The sequence below is a fragment of the Panthera tigris genome, chromosome C2 (assembly GCF_018350195.1).
Source record: "Panthera tigris isolate Pti1 chromosome C2, P.tigris_Pti1_mat1.1, whole genome shotgun sequence".
Taxonomy (NCBI): domain Eukaryota; kingdom Metazoa; phylum Chordata; class Mammalia; order Carnivora; family Felidae; genus Panthera; species Panthera tigris.
Genome location: NC_056668.1, coordinates 149,564,779 through 149,584,417, shown reverse-complemented (window position 1 = coordinate 149,584,417; position 19,639 = coordinate 149,564,779). Strand labels below are relative to the sequence as shown.

At 51.3% G+C, this 19,639-nt stretch overlaps 1 protein-coding gene and 1 long non-coding RNA gene across 3 annotated transcripts in view; one reads left to right on the top strand and one right to left on the bottom strand.

The window, feature by feature from the left end:
* LOC102962809 (myosin VIIA and Rab interacting protein) overlaps positions 1–19,639 on the top strand; it is a 370,133-nt gene that overhangs the window by 268,770 nt on the left and 81,724 nt on the right. For both annotated transcript variants that reach the window (XM_042957165.1, XM_042957164.1), the window contains exons 4-8: positions 2,199–2,335; positions 8,297–8,377; positions 12,158–12,255; positions 12,475–12,555; positions 15,026–15,169. In XM_042957165.1, the coding sequence (XP_042813099.1) occupies positions 2,199–2,335; positions 8,297–8,377; positions 12,158–12,255; positions 12,475–12,555; positions 15,026–15,169 (541 nt within the window). The remainder of the gene's footprint in view (positions 1–2,198; positions 2,336–8,296; positions 8,378–12,157; positions 12,256–12,474; positions 12,556–15,025; positions 15,170–19,639) is intronic.
* Positions 5,591–18,459, bottom strand: LOC122230749. The gene is made up of 3 exons (XR_006207820.1): positions 18,309–18,459; positions 6,805–8,070; positions 5,591–5,985 (listed from the first exon to the last, which is right to left on the bottom strand). It is a non-coding gene; the product is annotated as an uncharacterized LOC122230749 (long non-coding RNA).

Genomic DNA, 19,639 nt, shown 5'->3' with positions numbered 1-19,639 from the left:
CGCTCCTCCAAAGCTGCCCAAGGAAGGTTTCACTCCCAGGTGTGACCCTTGTATTCAAGCCCTAGTCTTCTTCAAGTAGATAGTCCAATTTTATTACAGGACTGTTTTCAGTTTGGGGCCTAAGGACAAAGCATCCCTGGACCAGTTGTCCATTTGATTAGGAATTGGGATGGAGACCGAGAGGCCTCACTGTTGTGTATGCAGCTATTAGATCAGCTTTCTGAGTTCCTTCTCACAACCAGTGCTACTCTTGGCACAAGCCAGCTCCAAGTTGGACCCCTCGGTCCAGGAGGCCCAGATCCTGTACCTGTCTGGAGGACAGAATTCTCTCTTACGTTCATGCTATCATCCACTTTCGATTTTCCAGAAATATGTCAAAATCTCTGGTGTTTTGCTCTCACCCCTGTTCTTTGTTTGTGTAGATTTTTCCCTTTGGGTATCTTCTCCCATTTTACTGGCATCTGGGGAGGAAGAGTAGATACAGATGTGCTTGTTCATCCATTGAATTAGAGGCCTTTATGTTCGTTTCGCTTTTCTGAATTCTCTAAAGTGAGTATGTGTTATTACGTTCATAATAAAAGTAACAATAAAAGCTATTCTTGAAATGGAAGGGCCTTAGAAATATGTCATCAAGCGAAAAAGAGAAGCATCTTGGGGGCACCTGGGTGGCTCAGTCAGTTAAGCATCCGGCTCTTGGTTTTGGCTCAGGTCATGATCTCGCGGTTCGTGACTTTGAGCCCCTCATCAGGCTCTGTCCTGGTGGTGGAAGACCCTGCTTGGGATTCTCTCTCCCTCTCTCTATGCCCCTCCCCTGCTCGCTGTCTTGCTCTCTCTCAAAATAAATAAATAAACTTTAAAAAATTTTAAAAAGAGGGGCGCCCGGGGTGGCTCAGTCGGTTGGGCGTCCAGCTCCGGCTCAGGTCATGATCTCACGATCGTGCACAGGCTCTGTGCTGACAGCTCGGAACCTGGAGCCTGCGTTGGATTCTGTGTCTCCTCCGCTCTCTGCCCCTTCCCCGCTCAAGCTCTGTCTCTCAAATATAAATAAACTTTCTTAAAAATTTTTTTAAAAATTAAAAAAAGAGAGAAGCATCTTGTCAGTGTTCTGGACCCACCGTTCCAGCACTGCCCAAGAAACTGCTTTCCCTCCGTGCTCCCAGCTGAATGCATAAGTGGCTGGAGAATCTTGTCTCTCTCGTGCTGAGTGAGAGGTGTTGTCAGTGCAACAGGAGTATCACGTACAAAGTCTGCTATTAAGCAGGTGTATCAGTCAGTGGCTTAAAATGGCCAGCATTTATCCACTTGCTGTTTGGATGGACTCAGGTGCATGCTTGCTCTCCTGGTCCTTCTGCAGGCCACTCATGCATCTCCAGTCAATTGTTTATTTGTTTAAAGAGAGACTGGCTTTAATAACAGCCAAGGTTTGGAGGAGGGGAGGAAAACGAACAAGGCGGAGGGCTCACAAAGAGACCGCTGGAAACATGCGTTTCTGTGCACAGTAATCGTGTCTGCGCCAGTCCCGGGGGCCCTGGGACTCGGTCACTGTGCCTGGAATCCAAAGCTGTGGCTTCACTGCCAGCCTCCTGGGCTGAGTGCTCACTGCCCCTGGGGGTGAGACTGGTACTGTGGCTCTGGCTGTGGCTGCAGCTCCCCTGGCCACCCCCCGTCACTGCCACAGGCTGGCCTGTGTCCTCATCACCAGAGTCAGCTGTTTCATCTTCTGAATCCACACCGCTGCTGAATATCTCTTTGTCCGGGTGGCCTAGACCTCATCCTCGCTGCTGTCCTCCTGGCTGCTATCACTCTTGTCACTCGCCAGGTCCCTGTCACCTTTTCCCTCGCTCACCTGTCTGAGATGGGCTGGTCATTGCCTGAGGCGGAAGGGGTGATCTGGGCCAAGTGTCCGTGGGCACCCCGAAGGCCAGCTTGGGCTTGCTCGCGTGGTCACGGGGTGCAGGGTCTCCAGGAGCGGCAAGAGAGGTCACCGTAAGGCTCAAGATCTGCAGTATCACACCCACCCATCTCCGCGGTCCGAACAAGTCACACACGCGCACCAGCCCGGACTCAAGAGTGGAGAAGGCAGCTCCACGTCTTGATGGAAGGAGCTGCGGAGTATCACGGCACCTTTGGCCACCCACCATTTTAATCACTCCGGTTTTTAATTCTGATTTTGTTTTCTAATTCTGTGTTTTCCGCAGGCTTCTGAGGACCCAGTCTCTGGAATGGTTCTACAATAACGTGAAGAGTCGCTTCAAACGCTTCGGCAGTGCTAAGGTCTTGAAGAACCTGTACAGGAAACACCGGCTGGAGAGCGGGGCGTGCTTCGATATTCTAGGTACGTGGGCGGTGCTCTGCTCTGGGAGTCTTGGCGGGGCTGGTGGGATGGAAGGAGGCCGGGCTGGGAGGCCCCCGACACCAGCCACACTCAACTGGGACCAAGAAAGTTGCTTAACTATCTGGCCCCAATGAGGATCAGAAGTAGGAGGCTAAATACCAAAGATTCTGTTAAGTTTGAGTTACCCCGTGCCAGCATCCCCACTGGGCTGTCGGATGTGCTGAGAAGACCAAAGTATTGGGGCCCCTGGGTGGCTCCGTCACTTAAGTGTCCGACCCTTGATTCTGGCTCAGGTCGTGATCTCACAGTTGGTGAGTTCGAGCCCTGAGTCGGGCTCTGTGCCCAAAGCATGGAGCCTGCTTGGGATTCTCTCTCTCTCTCTCTCTCTCTCTCTCTCTCTCTCTGTCTCTCTCTCTGTCTCTCTTTTTTCTGCCCCTCTCCCCCTTCAAAATAGTAAATAAATTAACATTTAAAAAAAAAGACCAAAGTATTTCTGCGTGTTGTGGACATATTAATTCTAGATCCCTAGAAATCAAAGATTCTGGATCGTCTCCCCCTAACAATTAAAACGTCAGAAAGTCCTCTTTGTTTGATCACATAGACTAGTCTGTACTCTGAGGTATGCCCTCCACTCCCCTGCTCTCCTACTCCAAAATTCTACTCACACCAGTTCCAGAACTTGATGTGTTGGGAGAGTCAGGAAAGCACGGGCTTCTCTCCCAGGAAGGCTGAAGGACTAATTCTACCTTCGCTGTTTTTATACAGTTAAGACAACCAATGTAATTAGAATGAGAAATTATATTCTTCAGTTCTATTAGACCAGCCAGTAAAAAGAAATCGTTGTCAGAATATGAACAGCGTATCCTCCAAAAAAAGGCTCGTGTTTGTTGTTTTTTTTTTTCCTTCTATCTAAAGGCAGATTTTTTCCAACCCTTTGCTGACACAGGTAAATGCTTTTTATCCACGAGAAAGAGGGAAGGAAAAAAGATCTCATCCGTCTCATTCTGGAGCTTTTTCGCCATCATTATTTTACATTGTTGTATTTTCAATAAAGTCTATGGCCATGTCTTATCTAAAAATATGCCAGCCACTGAGACGAGGGAGGAAAGCATTAAAGGACGCATTAAACACAGAGAATCATTAGGGCCTTTTGTGGTGGTTGCTAGACTCTATCTTTCAAACCGTTCAGGAAGCCTAAGCTAAGAGAGCAGCGCTGAAGGTTTGTACAGATTATTTTTATCTTCCCTTTGCTGGTTTTTCGAAAAACCTTTTCTCCAGGAATGGAGGCCAAAAAGAAATAAAGCCTGAGAGGAATCCTGTTAACAGTCGTTTTTCAGCCCAGAGAGATACCTCAGGAAGTTTCCAGAATATTATTGGCTCACTTGACTGCATCTCATCCTTTCTTTTCTCTCACATACACCCCCAGGTCTGCTTGGTGTACCCCTATACCAGTCACCAAATTCAGACCTCCACTGCCTACTGCAAGACGAGGGGAAAAGCAAACATGTGGAGAATCCCGCCGAACAGACCACAAGTCTGCTCTCCTCCCCTGTCTCCCTCAGGCCCCAAGGGTGGCTCAGGCAGACATGTGTCCCAAGCGGGCCAGCTCAGGGCTTTGAAATTTTCACGTGCCACTTTCTGAGGAAAACCATCCACTGGGGGTAGCTGTCTGCCACCATAGAGGCAGATCTGGGTTCTGGGCCTTCCGGGATTCACCACTTCCTTCATCCGGGCCTTCAGGGAATGCTTTACACGCCTCTCTCCTGCTCAACCCTGTGAAGCAATAGCTTCATCACCTCTGTGTCCCCAAAGTGTGGCTCAACCCCTGGCACATCTTCTGTCCTCAGCGTGGCACTCGCTTAATCTTGAAAGCATTTTGTGGCTACCAAGACGCTTCGCTGAAGCATTCCAGCCAGTTGCCTTCATGATTCGGGGCGCCATTTAAACTAAGATTTCTGTTTAACAGAAGCGAAGACCAGGGGACAAGAAACGGTTTGTGAGATCATGTTCAAAGCTGATAAGCCGCCGTCATGAAACAATGGGATTTATTCTACACACCGCCTAGAAAATTCAGTCACGCCTCGAGCAGGGGGAGATCCCCCAGGGCACGCGTGGCCTCCCGGTTACGCCAAATGACTGGGGCGCCCTCACAATGAGCTCCCACCTGTCACCCAGCACCCTTGCATTGTTGTTACCGGCCTTCCTCAATCCCGACCGTACTCAGTCCGGAATCACCTAGGGGGCTCTAAAACAGTGCACAGGGTCATCTTCCACGCTTAGCCACGTACTTCCGAATCTGTGGAGGTGAGCCCAGTACAGATACTTTGTAAAGCTCCATGGGGTATGTTAAGGCACAGCCGAGATGGAGAGCCCCAGAGAACACCTGACCACAATTTGTGCAACAGCATTCTTTTTTTTTTTTTAATGTTTCTATTTATTTTTGAGACAGAGAGAGACAGAGCACGAGCAGGGGAGGGGCAGAGAGAGAGGGAGACACAGAATCGGAAGCAGGCGCCAGGCTCCGAGCGGTCAGCACAGAGCCCGATGCAGGGCTTGAACTCAGGGACTGTGAGATCATGACCTGAGCTGAAGTCGGATGCTTAACTGACTGAGCCACCCAGGCAGCCCTATGCAGCAAGCATTCTAAATAAGATGGGCCCATCTTCAGCTCCAGCAAAGGGTACTCATTTTCAGAATCGTGATGGTCAGAACATAACATGCAATATCTACGGCACGCAAGGCATGTGCTCTGCTCCAGAACTCTCGGGGTGGACCTCCTTGTACCTATGAAACCTCTCCACCCCCAGGACCAGCGTAGTTGGCCTGAGCACCCTCAGTCCATTGAAAATTCACTGAGTTCGTAGAATCTTATGGGTCAGCCACCAGGTGCCCGCCCTGCACCCACGTCAGTCCTTCCGGCCCTCCCAAGCTAGGCTTACTCCTCCCACAGCCCGTATCAGGTGACCCGGATAGGCCAGGCCTACAAGGAGACCCATTAGTTCCATCAGATAGATCTAAGATGTATTCATTCCTTTAATAAACATGCAGCAAACATGTATTGAACACCTACTGTGTGCCCACCTGGTTTGAGTGACAAGACAGACAAGACCCTACCATCCCAGGGCCAGCAGGCCAGTTGGAGAGTTCAGATCATAAGTAAATAAATTTTTTAAAAATATAGTGTCCAATGGTAACGAGTGCTCACCTGATTCATCCGATAGATTGAGCGTGACATTTTTAATGGTTACCCTAGAGAGAAGCGGCACTACGTGAAATGATAAATGTAGTCGTTATTAATGTACTTAATCTCTAGACAGTTGGATAAATAACATACGCGTTTATTGGATAAATAAACGTTTATTGGATAAATACGCGTTTATGGGATAAATAAAATGGGAGAAATAAGCCCTGCCTTTTTATTCATGAACACTGTATATCTATTTTGGATGTGATTCCTGTAAAGGTCTATAACATCCTTCATCTGGGATTTGACTGACAAACGTGGTCTTCTGAAAATGCTGAGCCGTGTGAAATCAGAGGTTCCTGCAACTCACGAAAGATAGGATGACCTGGTGTGACTGCCACATCAGTGCTTTCCAGAACAGTTCAGCCGCTTTCTGCCATTCCTAAATAACACTGAAAGATCCCACCTGTGAATTTAAAGGGACACGGGGGGGAGAGATGCTGTACTAGAAAGTTCAAAATCATGCGGAGCAAGAGCTTGCCCTCTGGGCAGCTCATTCTCCCCAAGATATTTCTAGATCTTCTCTCTGCTCATTCCCCCCTCCACCCTCCCCCATTCTCTCGGCAAATGACCGCACCTTCTCCTTCACAGGGCAGGTAGTATGCACCCCTACACTGGATCCTGTCACCTTCCAGGAAGGTCTCAAGGTCATGCATCCCTTCCTTCTTGCTAAGCCAGCCTCTCTCTTAACTGGTTCCTTCCTATTGATCTGTAAACATGCCCGGGTCTCTCTGTTTCCCAGACCATTCCTGGTCTGCACATTCCCCCACTTGCCGCCCTGCCTCAGTACTCTTCCCAGTAGGTGGCGGAGACCCTCAACCGAGAGCACACTGCACTCAGGGCTTCCACTCCCTGCCTTTCCTCACTGCCCCCACCAAGCCGTTCTCCCGATGGCAGCCAGAGCACACTTGGACGTGCAAATCTGACCAGATCACCTCCATGGAAGCTTCACTGGCTATTCATGTGGCTGTTGGAATAAAGATCAAAAAATAAAGATACGGCCACCATGCCCTGTGTGGTCTGGGTCTCCAACCCAGCCACACTGCCTCCTATTTAGGTCCTCAGATGCACCTGCTACCCCCACCGCCTTCCCTGTGCACGCTGTTTGCCCGCCTGCCCACCACCCCTCTGCCTGGTGACTCACTGTCCCTGTTAGACACGTCCACCATACTATGAAGCACCCAATCAGGGCACTTAACGTATCTATAATTTTACATTGACTTACATAAATCTTTGATTGATGAATTCTTTCCCACTAGACTATCCAATTGGTCAGGGCAGCAAGGATTTCTGGCTTTGCTCACCAGTATACCCTAACACCCAGCCCAGAGCCAGGCTCCTAGTTAGTAGGTGCTTGTGGACTCTTGGCCGGATGGATGAATGAATACTGGCTGTAGCCATGCCACAGTGAAATATTTGCACTTAAGATCTGTAGCTTAGGGTCTGCAGAGATGACATCTTAAAGCCTTACATCGTAAGTGAAGACACTGAGGCCCAGAAAGACAAAGCCACATCTTCAGGGTCACAGAGCTAGAATAAATGGACTTCATATATATTATGAAAGGCTGGGCAAAAAACACAAACACGGAGAATGATATATGGTCAGACTGAGTCGCCATGACAGGCTACCCACTAATGGCTTGTTTCGTGAAGGTAGCCGGCTATTAAACCTGCCTCAAATACCTATAGCATTTACCCCTGGATTTCCCACATGGGAGCCCCCCTAACAGCCATCCAAGAAAGCACAGGGTGTATTATAAGCACTGGAGGCCTGTTGCTTAGTTTGACATAGCATTACTGGCATTTGCCCCGTTTTGAGCTAAGGCACATAGACCCATATTTATTTTCTGGGTTCCATCAGTGTTCCCACCAACATCCAATCCAATCCATTTTTCTTGAGCCACCCACTGTTAGGTGCTATCTTGGGTACCAGGGATGTAATATCCAGTGACTTTAAAAGAGTCCCATCATCGCCATCTTCAGAGATCTCATTTGGTGAATGAACACATATCATAAAAATCCCCAACTTGGAAAAGGGCTTTAAAAAGGGCTTAGCCAACTGCTCTGCCCGGCCTGGATTAAGATTAGGATTGTGTGTTCGATTCAAAGAAGACCAGAGGAGAGGCAGCGGGCCTTCAAAGATCAGATGCCAGGGGGTTGACCTTGGCTATCTCTGGGCTTGTTCCACGTGGACTCCCTTCTACAGAAGAGAAGGGTGATAGTTAAATCATTAGCTAAAGGCAGCTGTGTGGGTCAGTGCCACAGACCGCAGCTAAAGACCAAACCCACAGGGTCTCATCACCGTCACGAGCTCTTGAGATTTCTCTTTCTTCTAGTAGGGAAGCCGAGCGTCCGAGAGGTTAAGTCACAGACTCAAGGTCACATGGCTAGTAATTTGCAGGTCCAGGAATCAACCTTTCATGTCTCTGACTTCGATCTGTTGTTCTGTTTTTGACTCCACGCTGCCTCCAAAGAAGGTACCGGAAGAAAGCTAGGGGAGGCAGCAACGTTACACCACGAATCAGTGTGAGAAGAAAAGGGTGACTGGTCCAAAACTGTAGCATTATTATAAAACCCAGAGGTTCCCTAAACCTGTTTGCAAAGCTGACTTAATCAGAGTGGGTACGGGTGACCTGCCAGTTCTGTGACCGTGCACCTGTGCTCCCTGGGGACCTGTGATAATCCTATTCTCTGTCCCGCTTTCTCCCTCCCTGTAGGAGGAAGCTTTTTCGAGGCAAACCTGGAGAATGAAGGAAGTGTGTCAGGCAGTGATTCAACATTTTATAGACAGTCTGAAGGTGAGTTTGCCTAAGAGTTTATAGCTAACGGGAAGTTGGAGGGCTAGGAACACCTTCAGACCCCGCTGGACACAACTACTTGTGGCTGTGTGGGAGTCTCCACGGGCATTCTTGTTGTTGCCATTTGTGTGACTCCATCGTCGAAATTGGTGAGTATACGCCAGGCGTGGCCTAAAGAAACGCATTTGCTACCCCACCCCTGGGTACCTCACATCACCTGGTGAGTCACAGCTCCAATACCATCTTCCGGAGTTGGAATATAATAATGAATACACCCGCGTAGCTCATATTAAAATATTCTTACAGGGGTGCCTGGGTGGCTTCGTAAGTTGAACGTCTAACTCTCGGTTTTGGCTCAGGTCATGATCTCACAGTCCGTGAGCTCGAGCCCCGCATCCGGCTCTGTGCTGACAATGCGGAGCCTGCTGGGGATTCTCTCTCTCCCTCTCTCTCTCTCTGCTTCTCTCTCTCTCAAAATAAATAGATAAACATTTAAAAATAATAATAAAATAAAAATATTCTTATAAAGAATGTGTCATTTCCTGATTCACTTCTCCTTTTTTTATACCGATATAATAGTCCCCTTAGAGCACAAGTTAAAAGCCAAACAAACTTCCGGTTTCAAATAAAACCTTCTCCACTATTTCACCTCCTTCTCCTGAGCGCTGGACCTTGAGAGCCTCCTGAGTCCCCGGCTTCTGGCGCCCTACAGCTGCTCTCCGTTCTCTCCTTTGGGTGCCTTCCCAGGAAGGTCCCATCCTCCTCCATCCTTGCTGCCTGGAACCTCTCCACGGGGTACCTTACACCCTTGTGCCCCCCGTGCACCTCCATTCACTGCCGAGGCTGCAATGCCCGGCACTCATTTCAGCCCAGAGATCTAAACTCACATTTCCAAAGCTTGATTATTAAGCCCTGTAAATCCTACAGTGATCTGAACCTCAGCCCATCCTAATCAAGGTCCTCAACCACCTAGCTCCACTGGCAAGAGTTCCCTTTCCCTCAGCCCCCCTCCCTGCTACTTCGCCCCAGCCACTCAAGTTCTGTCAGCTCTGTTTCCAATTCTGTCCTTCAATTTCTATCCTAGTATTCTGACATCCATGGCCTGAGCACCTCCTGCCCACAATTCCCTGGTATTGATATTGCCTTCGGTGACCGTTCATATCCACCAGGGTCCTCCAGAGAAGCAGAACCAGTGGGACATACACACACACACACACACACACACACACACACACACACACACACACAGATTCATTTTATTTTATTTTATTTTATTTTATTTTATTTTATTTTATTTTATTTTATTTTAGGGACTTGGCTCACACACAGTTGTGGGGCCTGGTAAGCCTGAAGTCTACAGTGTAGGTCAGTAGCTGGGAGACTCAGACAGAAGTCCATGCTTCAGTCTTGAGACAGGCTTTCTTCTCTCGGAAACCTCAGTTGGTACCCTTAAGGCCTTTGCTCTCAACAGCTTGGATGACGCCCACCCACGTTACCTAAAGGGCAGTGCCCTTCGCTTCAGGTCAACTACTGTAGATGCTAACCACATCCACAAAATACCTTCATAACCCCAGTTTGATTACATAACTGGGTACAGTAGCCTAGCCAGGTTGATGCCTATAACTGACCATCCCGTTGTCTGCTGGCCTTCTGAGCTTAGGTCAGTCTGCCTCTGGCTTCTTCTCCTTCCTCTACACCCCCCAACAGTCTTTCCCTCTGTGGCACCGATCTGAACTTCACTTTCAAGCTAAACCATCTTCAGTGCTCCATTTCCTCCTCCTCTGGAAGTCATGACCGCAGCATCCAGAGCCTTTGGGTTATGGCTCCAGGCTCGTACTTGGTGCGGGACCTGTGGAGCTGGGTAATGATCCCCGCCACCCAGAAGCACACAGGACCGTGGACTTGGTTTGTCTCTCAAGGCATCATGGGGCCCCTCACAGAACCAGCAAGAGCTTACAAGCACTTCTTCTGTGACAAATATATTGGCTAGTATCTTGAAGAAGAGACATGGGAAATCCAGTGTCCTCCAGGAGTACTTGGTGTCATGATAACCTCAATTTTGTAGCCTGTTCGTGTGGAGACATTAGGGAAAATACATGTTCAGTCGGGCACCCTGAGGTGCGCAGAGCCTCGACCTGGGTCGCCCCGATCCGGGTGTCTTGTGACTATCATCATAGTCCGCTTACAATGGACCCGTCAGCCGGCTGGATCGCTCTGAGCTTGACCGGCTTGGCTTTAGAGATTTACTCATGTCTGCCAGATGCCAATCTGGGTCCACGTTTGTGTCTTTAGGAGCCTAAGAAGCTTGAATTAAGTTTTTTTGATTGATTAATGAGTGAGTTGATGTATTTACACCTAGTCTCGCTCTACAAAGGATTTGAGGCAGCTTTCAGGAGGTTTGCATGTGTTAAATAATGCATGAGGACGAGATTATAAATGGAAACAGGAAGTTGAAATCCAGGCAAAGAAGACATAGGCACACAGCCCTTGCAGACCTGTGTTCTTGTGCCTGGTGTGAATCAGGTTTCCGGGCTGAACTAAGAGAGGGATGATAGAAATTCGCACTTTCAAGTAAGAAGAAGAAATCTAGCTTCTGGGGAAGCAGAACTCTTCCAATCACTTAGATCCAAAAAGAATTTGGTTGGGGCACCCAAGTGGCTCACTTGGTTGAGGGTCTGACTCTTGATTTAGTGTCAGGTCACCCCCCAGGGTTCCAGGACCAAGCCCTACATTGGACTCCATGCTGAATGTGGAGCCTGCTTGAGATTCTCTCTCTCTCTCTCTCTCTCTCTCTCTCTCTCTCTTTCTCTCTCTCTCTCCAAAATAAAAAAAAATTAAAGAATTTTGTCACCTGCAAAAGTCCTTTGACATGGGGACATTTCTATCCACCTGTCGCCATTTGCAAACAATATGCCATTTGCAAAAAATACGCTTGCTAAAAATAACGATAGCATTAGACTCTAAATCACGTTAGCTTGTATTTGTCTCGCTTTTGCGGTTAAAATCGAGGGCTTTGGAGACAGTCTGGATCCCAACTTCATCTCTCTTCCTGTCTCCCTGAGTTACCTTGGCCAAGTTGTTTGACCTCTCTGTGCTTCAGTTCTCTTGTCTGTCAGATGGCACTTACTCAGTGGATTCTTGTAGAGATTAACTGTGGCCATGGATGTGACACTCAGTCTGGGGCCAGCAGGTGGTTGAGCTCGGTGAACTTGGTCAGAGTTGTTAGTGATAGACTTGGTTTAGAAGAACCAGTATTTCCTTACATGGAGTCCCTCTGTGCAGTTATCCGTAAGCCACTCTGTGTGTCGGGAGCCATGCTCGGTGTTAGGGCACAAGAGGGACCGTGTGATCCAGTCGTGCTCTCTGAGAATGACCTGTGCGGGGAGGGACAGTCTTTCTGGCCCCACGGGAAGGAACTACAGGACCTCAGATGGACATCCAGCCAAGGTGGGTGGACAGAAGAGATCTGGACAGGAGGATTTTCAGAGGAGGAACGCTTGGGCCCAGGCTTGGGGTCCCCAGAAACCAGCTCAGTTACAGAGCAGGGACCAGAGGAAGGAAGCCCAAGATATGGGGATCATAAAGGGAGAGATAATAACTCTGCAGCAATTCTGTTGTGGCTGGAGTTGAGGGTGAGTGGGAACCACTAGGGGCCAGGGTGAACAGTGGGGAACTTCTCACCGGGCCCCTGCAAGACTTAAACAGAAGCAGTAAAGTGGAACCATCATTTTACTTGTCTTTCCCTTTCCGAAAGTGGTCTGTGTTCTGTTTCCTGTCTAGGACACAGCATGATGGACACATTGGCTGTCGCCCTGCGGGTGGCTGAAGAGGCCATCGAGGAGGCAATTTCCAAAGCAGAAGCCTATGGGGACAGTCTGGTACGACGCCCTTCTCCTCCCTGGGGGGAGGTGCGGGTCAAGGTCCTGGCCGCCAGGACAAAGTATAGGTTCTCAGCAAACCGGCCTCACGGTGTCTGTCCTTGACTAGGGCCGGGCCCACCCTCCCTCTGCCTCTGTGGTCAGAACTCCCAAGAAAGTGATTGCCGGGTCCCCCAACCCACCCACAGCATGCGGCCCTTCTCTTCCCTCCCTCCGCAGGACAAGCAGAATGAGGCCAGTTACCTGCGGGACCACAAGGAGGAGCTGACAGACGAACTGGCCACGACCATCCTGCAGAAGGTAGGTAGACCCTGGCCTCCCGCACTGCAGTTCGTCACCCTGGCCCAGACCAGGGCCTCTGGCCGGCTGAGGCGCACCTGTGGGCACCAATGTTGCCTTGGGCGCCGTTTCTGTGCCTTGTCACTCTCCCCTCTTGTGCTCTGGGGGCCAGTGCAAAAGGATTTGCATTGCCCGGCAAAACGTAAGCAGAGGGGTCGAATATGGTTGCCTTTATGGATGGAGCTAGTGGGTGGGGAGCCAGGAACTCAGCACGGAGCAGGTTACTCACTGTCTTCCTGTTCCCTGGGCCTCCCACGAGTGTGTGTGTGCACGCGCATGCGTGTGTATACGTGTGTCCTCTTCTCACACCTCTCAGATAGTCTCTTGCTGAAGAAAACCTGCAGTCACCCCCTGCTACCTCTATGCCCTAAACTGTCCCTTACATGGTGTATCAGTTAATTACTGTTGAGAAGCCAGCCACCCCAAAACTCTGTGCCTCTGAGCGGGATTATTTCTGTGTTCCACAGGCAATTCTCTGACGCCACAGGGGTGTTCTTCAATTCAATTCAATTCAGTTCAATTCAATTCCATTCAATTCTGACACTGTCTACTCAGAGTTAGCACAGACCTCACAAGCCAAGGGCTCAGCCCCACTAGAGTGCCCCCACTCCAGATACCAGTGATGTTTCAGGTACGCCCAAGTGACAGCACTCCTGTCCAGCCTACTACTCATTCAGGGATTCCCATGACTGCCCTCAGGTCGGATGATTTTCATAAAACTCGGCAAAGCGCTATACTTCCAATTACTGGTTTGTCATAAAGGAGACAAATGAACATCCAGATGAAGAGATACATAGGGTAACAAGGCCTGTGTAGGAGGGGTGTGCAGACCTCCATGCCCTCTCCGCCCGCCACACTCACTCCCAGCACATCAGTGCGTGCACCAGTCGGGTGCATAGAGTTCCTCCCTTGCCCCGAGGGAGGCTGAAGGTGGGGCTGAAAGTCCCATGGTTCACATGGTTGGCTTTTCTGGCCACCAGCCTCCATCTGTATAGTGGTCTGGCTCATCACCTCATTAGCCTAACGACGACACTCCAAGCTTTGTGCCGGGAACCAGGGTCAAAGACCACACATACGTTTCATCATACCGCAGTCTCTTTCTCACGCGTGCATCTGCAGTGACCGCACCTCGAGCTCTGGGTTGGGATCTAGTCCGTGCAATGTGTTCATTCTGGGGCCGGACTGAAGGCACGTCAGCTACACAGCCAGGACAGAAGCACAGGAGAGCAAGAGGAAGCAGTGGTGTGGACGAGGGCCCAGGCTCCGCCCTGACACCTGTCGCTACCCACTCCCTCCTCACCCGTCATTGGCCAAAGCAAGGCGCACAGTCAGCCACAGCCAAGGTGGGAAGTATATTCTCCCTGTCCTGGGAGCGATGAGGAGTCACCCAACAAAGGACTGCGTGCGGGGAGCGATGAGCACGTTCGGTCGTCCTTTTGGGTCACAAAAATCCATGTCCCTGATGCCGTGCACACTCACTCCACCCAGAGACCCCCAAGCGTCTCATCCCACCCACAGCTCAAAGTACGTTCAACCCAGATTCGGCTGCTTCTAAGCTGGAGACCTACGAACCAAGCAAACAAGTCACGGGTCGAACACACCCTGTGGGGGCACAGACAGCTGGTACAGGACTCTGGAGATGGGGGTACACCTCCATCCGGCCCTGGTCTGCCCGAGGGCGTGGTGAACATCAGTTCATCACTCCCCCTGGCTCTCAGCCTCCCGCTTTCTCATCCTGTCTGGTCTACAAAGACATTGAAGGATACACTTAGATCAGTGGCTCAGCCGTTCTCTCAGCTGCTTCCTGCCTACAAGAGGTTGGGAGCCCAGACACCAGTGTATAAATGGACTCATTATATCCAAATGGCTGTGCCCCACGTAGCAAGCGGTACAAATGAGCAGAAGCCTTCCCTGACGGCTCTTGGTACCTGCCCGCTTCACAGACTCTGCCAGCGCTTCCTGAAACCAGAATTTATAGCCAGAGACTCTGGGTTTGAGATGCAGCTCCAGTATTCATGAGCTCTATGGCCTTAACTGATGACTTAACCTCGCCGAGCCCGTTTCCTCATCTGTAAAATGGGAAGAGTTATAGAACATAGCCCTGAGAATTATTTTGATGATTAAATGAGATAGACCATATACAGTGCCTGAAACAGCCTGACATGTGCTGGCCCTTAATAAATAGAAGTTGTCAGCATCACAAAAGGATTACTTAAAAACCGCAAAGTGCTGTAGAATGTTTAGGGCTGTAGTTGTGTCGTTTTTACCCTAAGGCAGATCTGAAACGGGCTGGTACTCTGTTGAAACTAAGCCCTTAACTGTGGCTGAAAGAAAGTGGCTAAAAAAATCCCAGAGGTGGCCCCTTGCTCCACCCAGCACCCAAAGGCCTTGCCAGTAACTTGCCCCCTTGTGTCACCCACTTCCTCCCCAGATCATAAGAAAACAGAAGAACAAAGGCGAGCAGCAAATGGGAGAAGAGCCAGAGTGGTCACAGCCCCAGAGCTGCAGTGCAGAGGCCGCTGACGAGGGGACCGCAGCCCCCCCGGGAGGCCCCCGAGCTCCCTCCACCCTCTGGGTGAGTCCCAGGTCCCCCCTCCCATGCAGATGTCCTGCATCAGGCACAGGTCAGAGCCGTTGTCCCCATGGACGTGGGGCTGCCACGCCCAACCATCTGTAGTTGACTGGTGTGCCAAGGGTTCCTGAAGGGGGGACGGGGTGCGGAACAGAGAAAGTGTGGGGGTGGTGGCTGGGAGGGGACAGAGGGAGGAAACACAGTCGGGCTCCTAAGGAATATGGAGGCGGGTTTTTACACAGAGACCAATTTAGGAAGAACAAAGGTGTCAGTAAGCATGCTCCTTCTGGAAAGAGTTGTACTGGCCCTGTGAAAAGAACACCTGTATGAGGGCCACGTGTGTCCTTACAACTTCCGCCCCTTGCCTTAGCGGACCTGAGAGGTGACCGTGAGAAAATTGCCGCCAAAGTGGCCACGGCCACATCTGGACACGGCTGGGAAGTCGGGAAGGAAGGAGCTCCGGCCTTTCTGCCTGTCACCTTGAAATTAAGCCAAGGGCCGAATCACAAAGCACGGTGGCCTTCCTGGGACCCAAGGGTCTGGGCCTGCTGATGTCTCTGTAAAATCCTTCACTGGTTTAAGCGGCCCCACGGGGGACACGGGGGCTGCTGGGAAGGACGGAGGCTAAGGCTGCGGAGCCGGGCCTTCCGGGTGGAGATTCAGCCCGAAACACAGGGACTGGTAGGCAGGGCTCGTGTTCTAGAAGCTGTCGGCGCCCACGGACCTGGCAGGGGGAAGGGACCGGGCAGCACACAGGCGCTGTGCCGAACTGGGCAGTCGGACGTGGGAAGAGCGATGCCAAGCCTGTACCCTGCCCCTCCTTGGGGTCAAGGGTCGAGAAAAGGGCGTGCACACCAGCTGCGTGGTCGGCGTGCAACTCCAGAAGTGATGCTCCGTGGCCTCACCCGCACTGATCCTCCCCACGGCCTCACCACCACCAGATGCACGGGGGGTGACGAGAGGCACCTTGATGGCTTTGTCAGAGCTTTAACGTCATTGATTTATTGGCAGAACCTTCCCTTGCCAACATGCTGTCAGCTTGACTGCTGTTCGTTGTGTGTGCTCCTCCACAGAATAAGTAGGAGACCCGATCCCAGCCCTCCGGGACTCAATAGCCTGGTTGGCAAAGCAGGACCGGGATACGAGTCAGTCCACGGAGATAGGCACTCGGTTGAAAGGTTGAGACCAGAGATGGATTTGGGGTTCAGAGAAGGGAGAGGCACACGACCTTCAAATAGCCTGTCATTCAGATGTTTTGCTAAGTGATCCCTGCCCTCGCGGGCTCAGGCTGCATGCACAGCGTCACCCTGCTTTCCGGGGGTCTTTCTGAAGCAAACTCGAAGAGTCAGGTTTGGGGGTCTCCAGGAGGTGCAGATCTCCACAGCACCCCAGACCTGGCCGCGAGCTGAGGGGTCAGAGGCAAGCCCAGGGGGCTTGGGCGCTCTGCCTCTGGCACTTCTGGGCATGAGAGTCTGGAGTTGCCCTTAACCGTGACCTCGAGCAGCTGTTTAGTAACTGTCTGTAAAATAGGGATAATAAGAGAAATACAAGGGGACAAACTCTAGTCATTGTCGTCAAGAGGGGCCAAGAAGATGGCAGGAACAGAGTACTGAGGCAGGTGAAAGCTTGGCTAGGAGGCCGGTCAGGGAAAGCCCTTCCTAGGAGGTCACCTGAGACTAAGGTTTGAGAGACTTGGGAGCAGTGAGAGGAAGAGCATTCCCACAGAAGGAACAGCATGCACGGAGGCTCAGAGCAGGAAGGAACTTAATGTGTTCAAGGAATAGACTAGAACAGTAACTAAATGAGATGTGGCTACTGGCCACTTTGCATGGAGATGGCATTCCCCAAATGATAGGTATTGTTCTTCTTGTCACCTTATTTCTACGTTTCAGAACTGAGGCCACAGTACCATCAAGGGACCTCTGCGAGTTGCGAGCTGAACCCGCTGTGCTTTGGTCAGCTAGGGCAGCAGCTGTCAGTGGGTCACTGATCTGCCTGCTCCGACTCACAGTCCCCCCACCCCGTTCCCCCCCAGCCCAGCCCCTGCCTCGTGTCCTCCCGGGTGCCCTCTCCCCACCCCTCCCCCTGCAGCCAGAAGGCATCATCTTGCTTCTCTGCCGCTGTCTCAGCTCACCCACTGGGTGCCTCTGGCCACTCACTGCATGTTGGGCCATCCTGTTTTTTCTTCATGGGAGGCCGGAAGCTCCCCTCCCCCACCCTGACCCCGTGCTGCTTCCCCAGGGCAGGGGAGAGACTCACTCCCCGGAAACACACTCCTCCAACGCTCCCTGGTCACGTCAGTTGCCCGCAGCTCTGCACAGTAACTAACGGATGCAGACAGACTTGGGAGTCATCATAGAAAACGTAACTAATAAATAGCAGTAACTGAGGGATTGTCGGACATCTATAGGAATAGCATATGGTCAATAGTTTTCCCTAACGTAGGCTTTAAACTCACAGGGTGTTCCCACGTATTATTTCATTCGATTCACGCAAGAGCACCAGTTATAACCCCCATTTTACAGGGCGGTAAACTGAGGCCTACCTAGTCTGAGCCACTGGAATGAAGTTGGGGGAGGAGGCAGGACCAGAATCCGGGTCTCCTGGCTCCGAGCGTTTCCTCTGCTCTGCCCTGCTCCCGTCCCCTGGCTCATTGGATATGAACTGCCTGTTTCCCCACCAGATGTTCCGGGGGACCCCCCGTGTTCACAGCGCAGCCTAGAAATGATATTCCTGTCCCCTCACAGAGACTGGAGACACTCTGCGTGTCACCAGACACGTGGGACGGTGGGTGCTGGAATGAGCCAGAACGCAGCGGCCCCACCTTTCCGCAGCGGGGCGACAAAGTGCTTCACGCACACCCCCCAGTCAAGCACTGGCCGAAAGCAGCCCTGAAGCTTCCCGGGGGGGCCCCCTGCTCAGCCCCTCGGCCGGCTGGAGAGACTCTAGTCCACCCAGGACGCAGGCACACGGCGGGCACAGGTCAGAGTCGCACGGGACTCCCGTTGCTACGTCAAAGCTTCTCAGGGGTCCTTTTCTCACCAGAAAGTCTGTCTTGCCCAACGCCTGACCTCTGCACAGCACAATTGTCATTTTGGCTTCCACCATCAAGGCAGACAAAGCTGACGCATTTCTTACTTACTTTTCCTGAGGCAAATGGCAGAATATGATTTGTTTCCAGATTTCGACATAGACCAAGGCCTAATGGAAGTCCTCTCAGATCGAGTACCTCTTGAATCTCTTTGATGCAGTGCTTTGCAAGCTGTGTCCACCTAACCCAGGGCTTGCATCCACCTGTGGGAGAGGGGGTGGGAGGGGGTCCTTGAGGCTGTAGTTTGGGAACACCCCATAAAGGACATTGTTACACCTTCTTGCATAACACTTTAACCACCCAGGTCATAGGGCTTGGCAGGAGTGTGGGCACCTTACCGAGGGGATAAGATCATGAGCTGGCTGCTATCACTGACAACTTCATCTTTAATTTTGATGGGGGGTTTTAAAATTATTTTTAGTGTTTTATTTATTTTTGTGAGAGAGAGAGAGAGAGAGAGAGACAGAGTGCAAGCGGGGAAGAGGCAGAAAGCGAGGGAAACACGGAATCCGAAGCAGGCTCCAGGCTCCGAGCTGCCAGCCAGGAGCCCGACGCGGGGCTCGAACTCACGAACTGTGAGATCATGACTTAAGCGGAAGTTGGACGCTTCAGCGACTGAGCCACCCAGGTGCCCCATGAATTTTGATGTTTGATCAAAGAAGTCCTCTGCTGGCCTCTCCCTGTGAGTTGTGCCCATACTGTGATTTGCAATATGTAAACAGCATATTTTTGTCAACAACATCAGGCAGAGAGACATGAATGCTTCGCCTTTCTCCAAGCACATTGTACTCATGGGAGCAGCCCCAAACAGAGCAGCCTGAATCTGGAAGTGAAGGGAAATCCAGCATGCAGCCGGGTCCCTGGCACAGCCTGTTCCACATAGCGGCCACTAGCGTCAGCCCCCGGTTGTCACTGGTCACGTATGTTCTGGCGTTGGGCCAGCTCAGCATCAGGCACGTGGCAGGGGTTTCTCGGATACAGGGCCGTGGCCGCCTGATGGCAGGATGTTGATCTGTGGGGACTCAGTCATGGCCCGGACTTGAGCGCTTCCCCTCTGGCTTCCGGGATACCCGTGAAGGAAGGAGAACATGTGGATTAAGGTCTCAGCAGAACGCTGTGATCCACACCCTCGCGAACAACCATTTGTAGCTCCTGGTTTGGTTTAAAGACAGCAGTGTGATTAGAGCTTTGCAAAAACGTCTGGAAGGAGAGCCTGTGCCTTACCCAGCCCTCGGTGATAAGAACCCTTCGAGTCTTGATTAGCTGGCTGTTCGGAAAGGCATAAGCCAAGTTCTGGCTGTGCGGGGACAGAGAAGCCTGCATCCCTCCTCTGCCTGAGTTGCCGTCTCATTTGGCTGCAGCCACATTAACAAACTAACAGG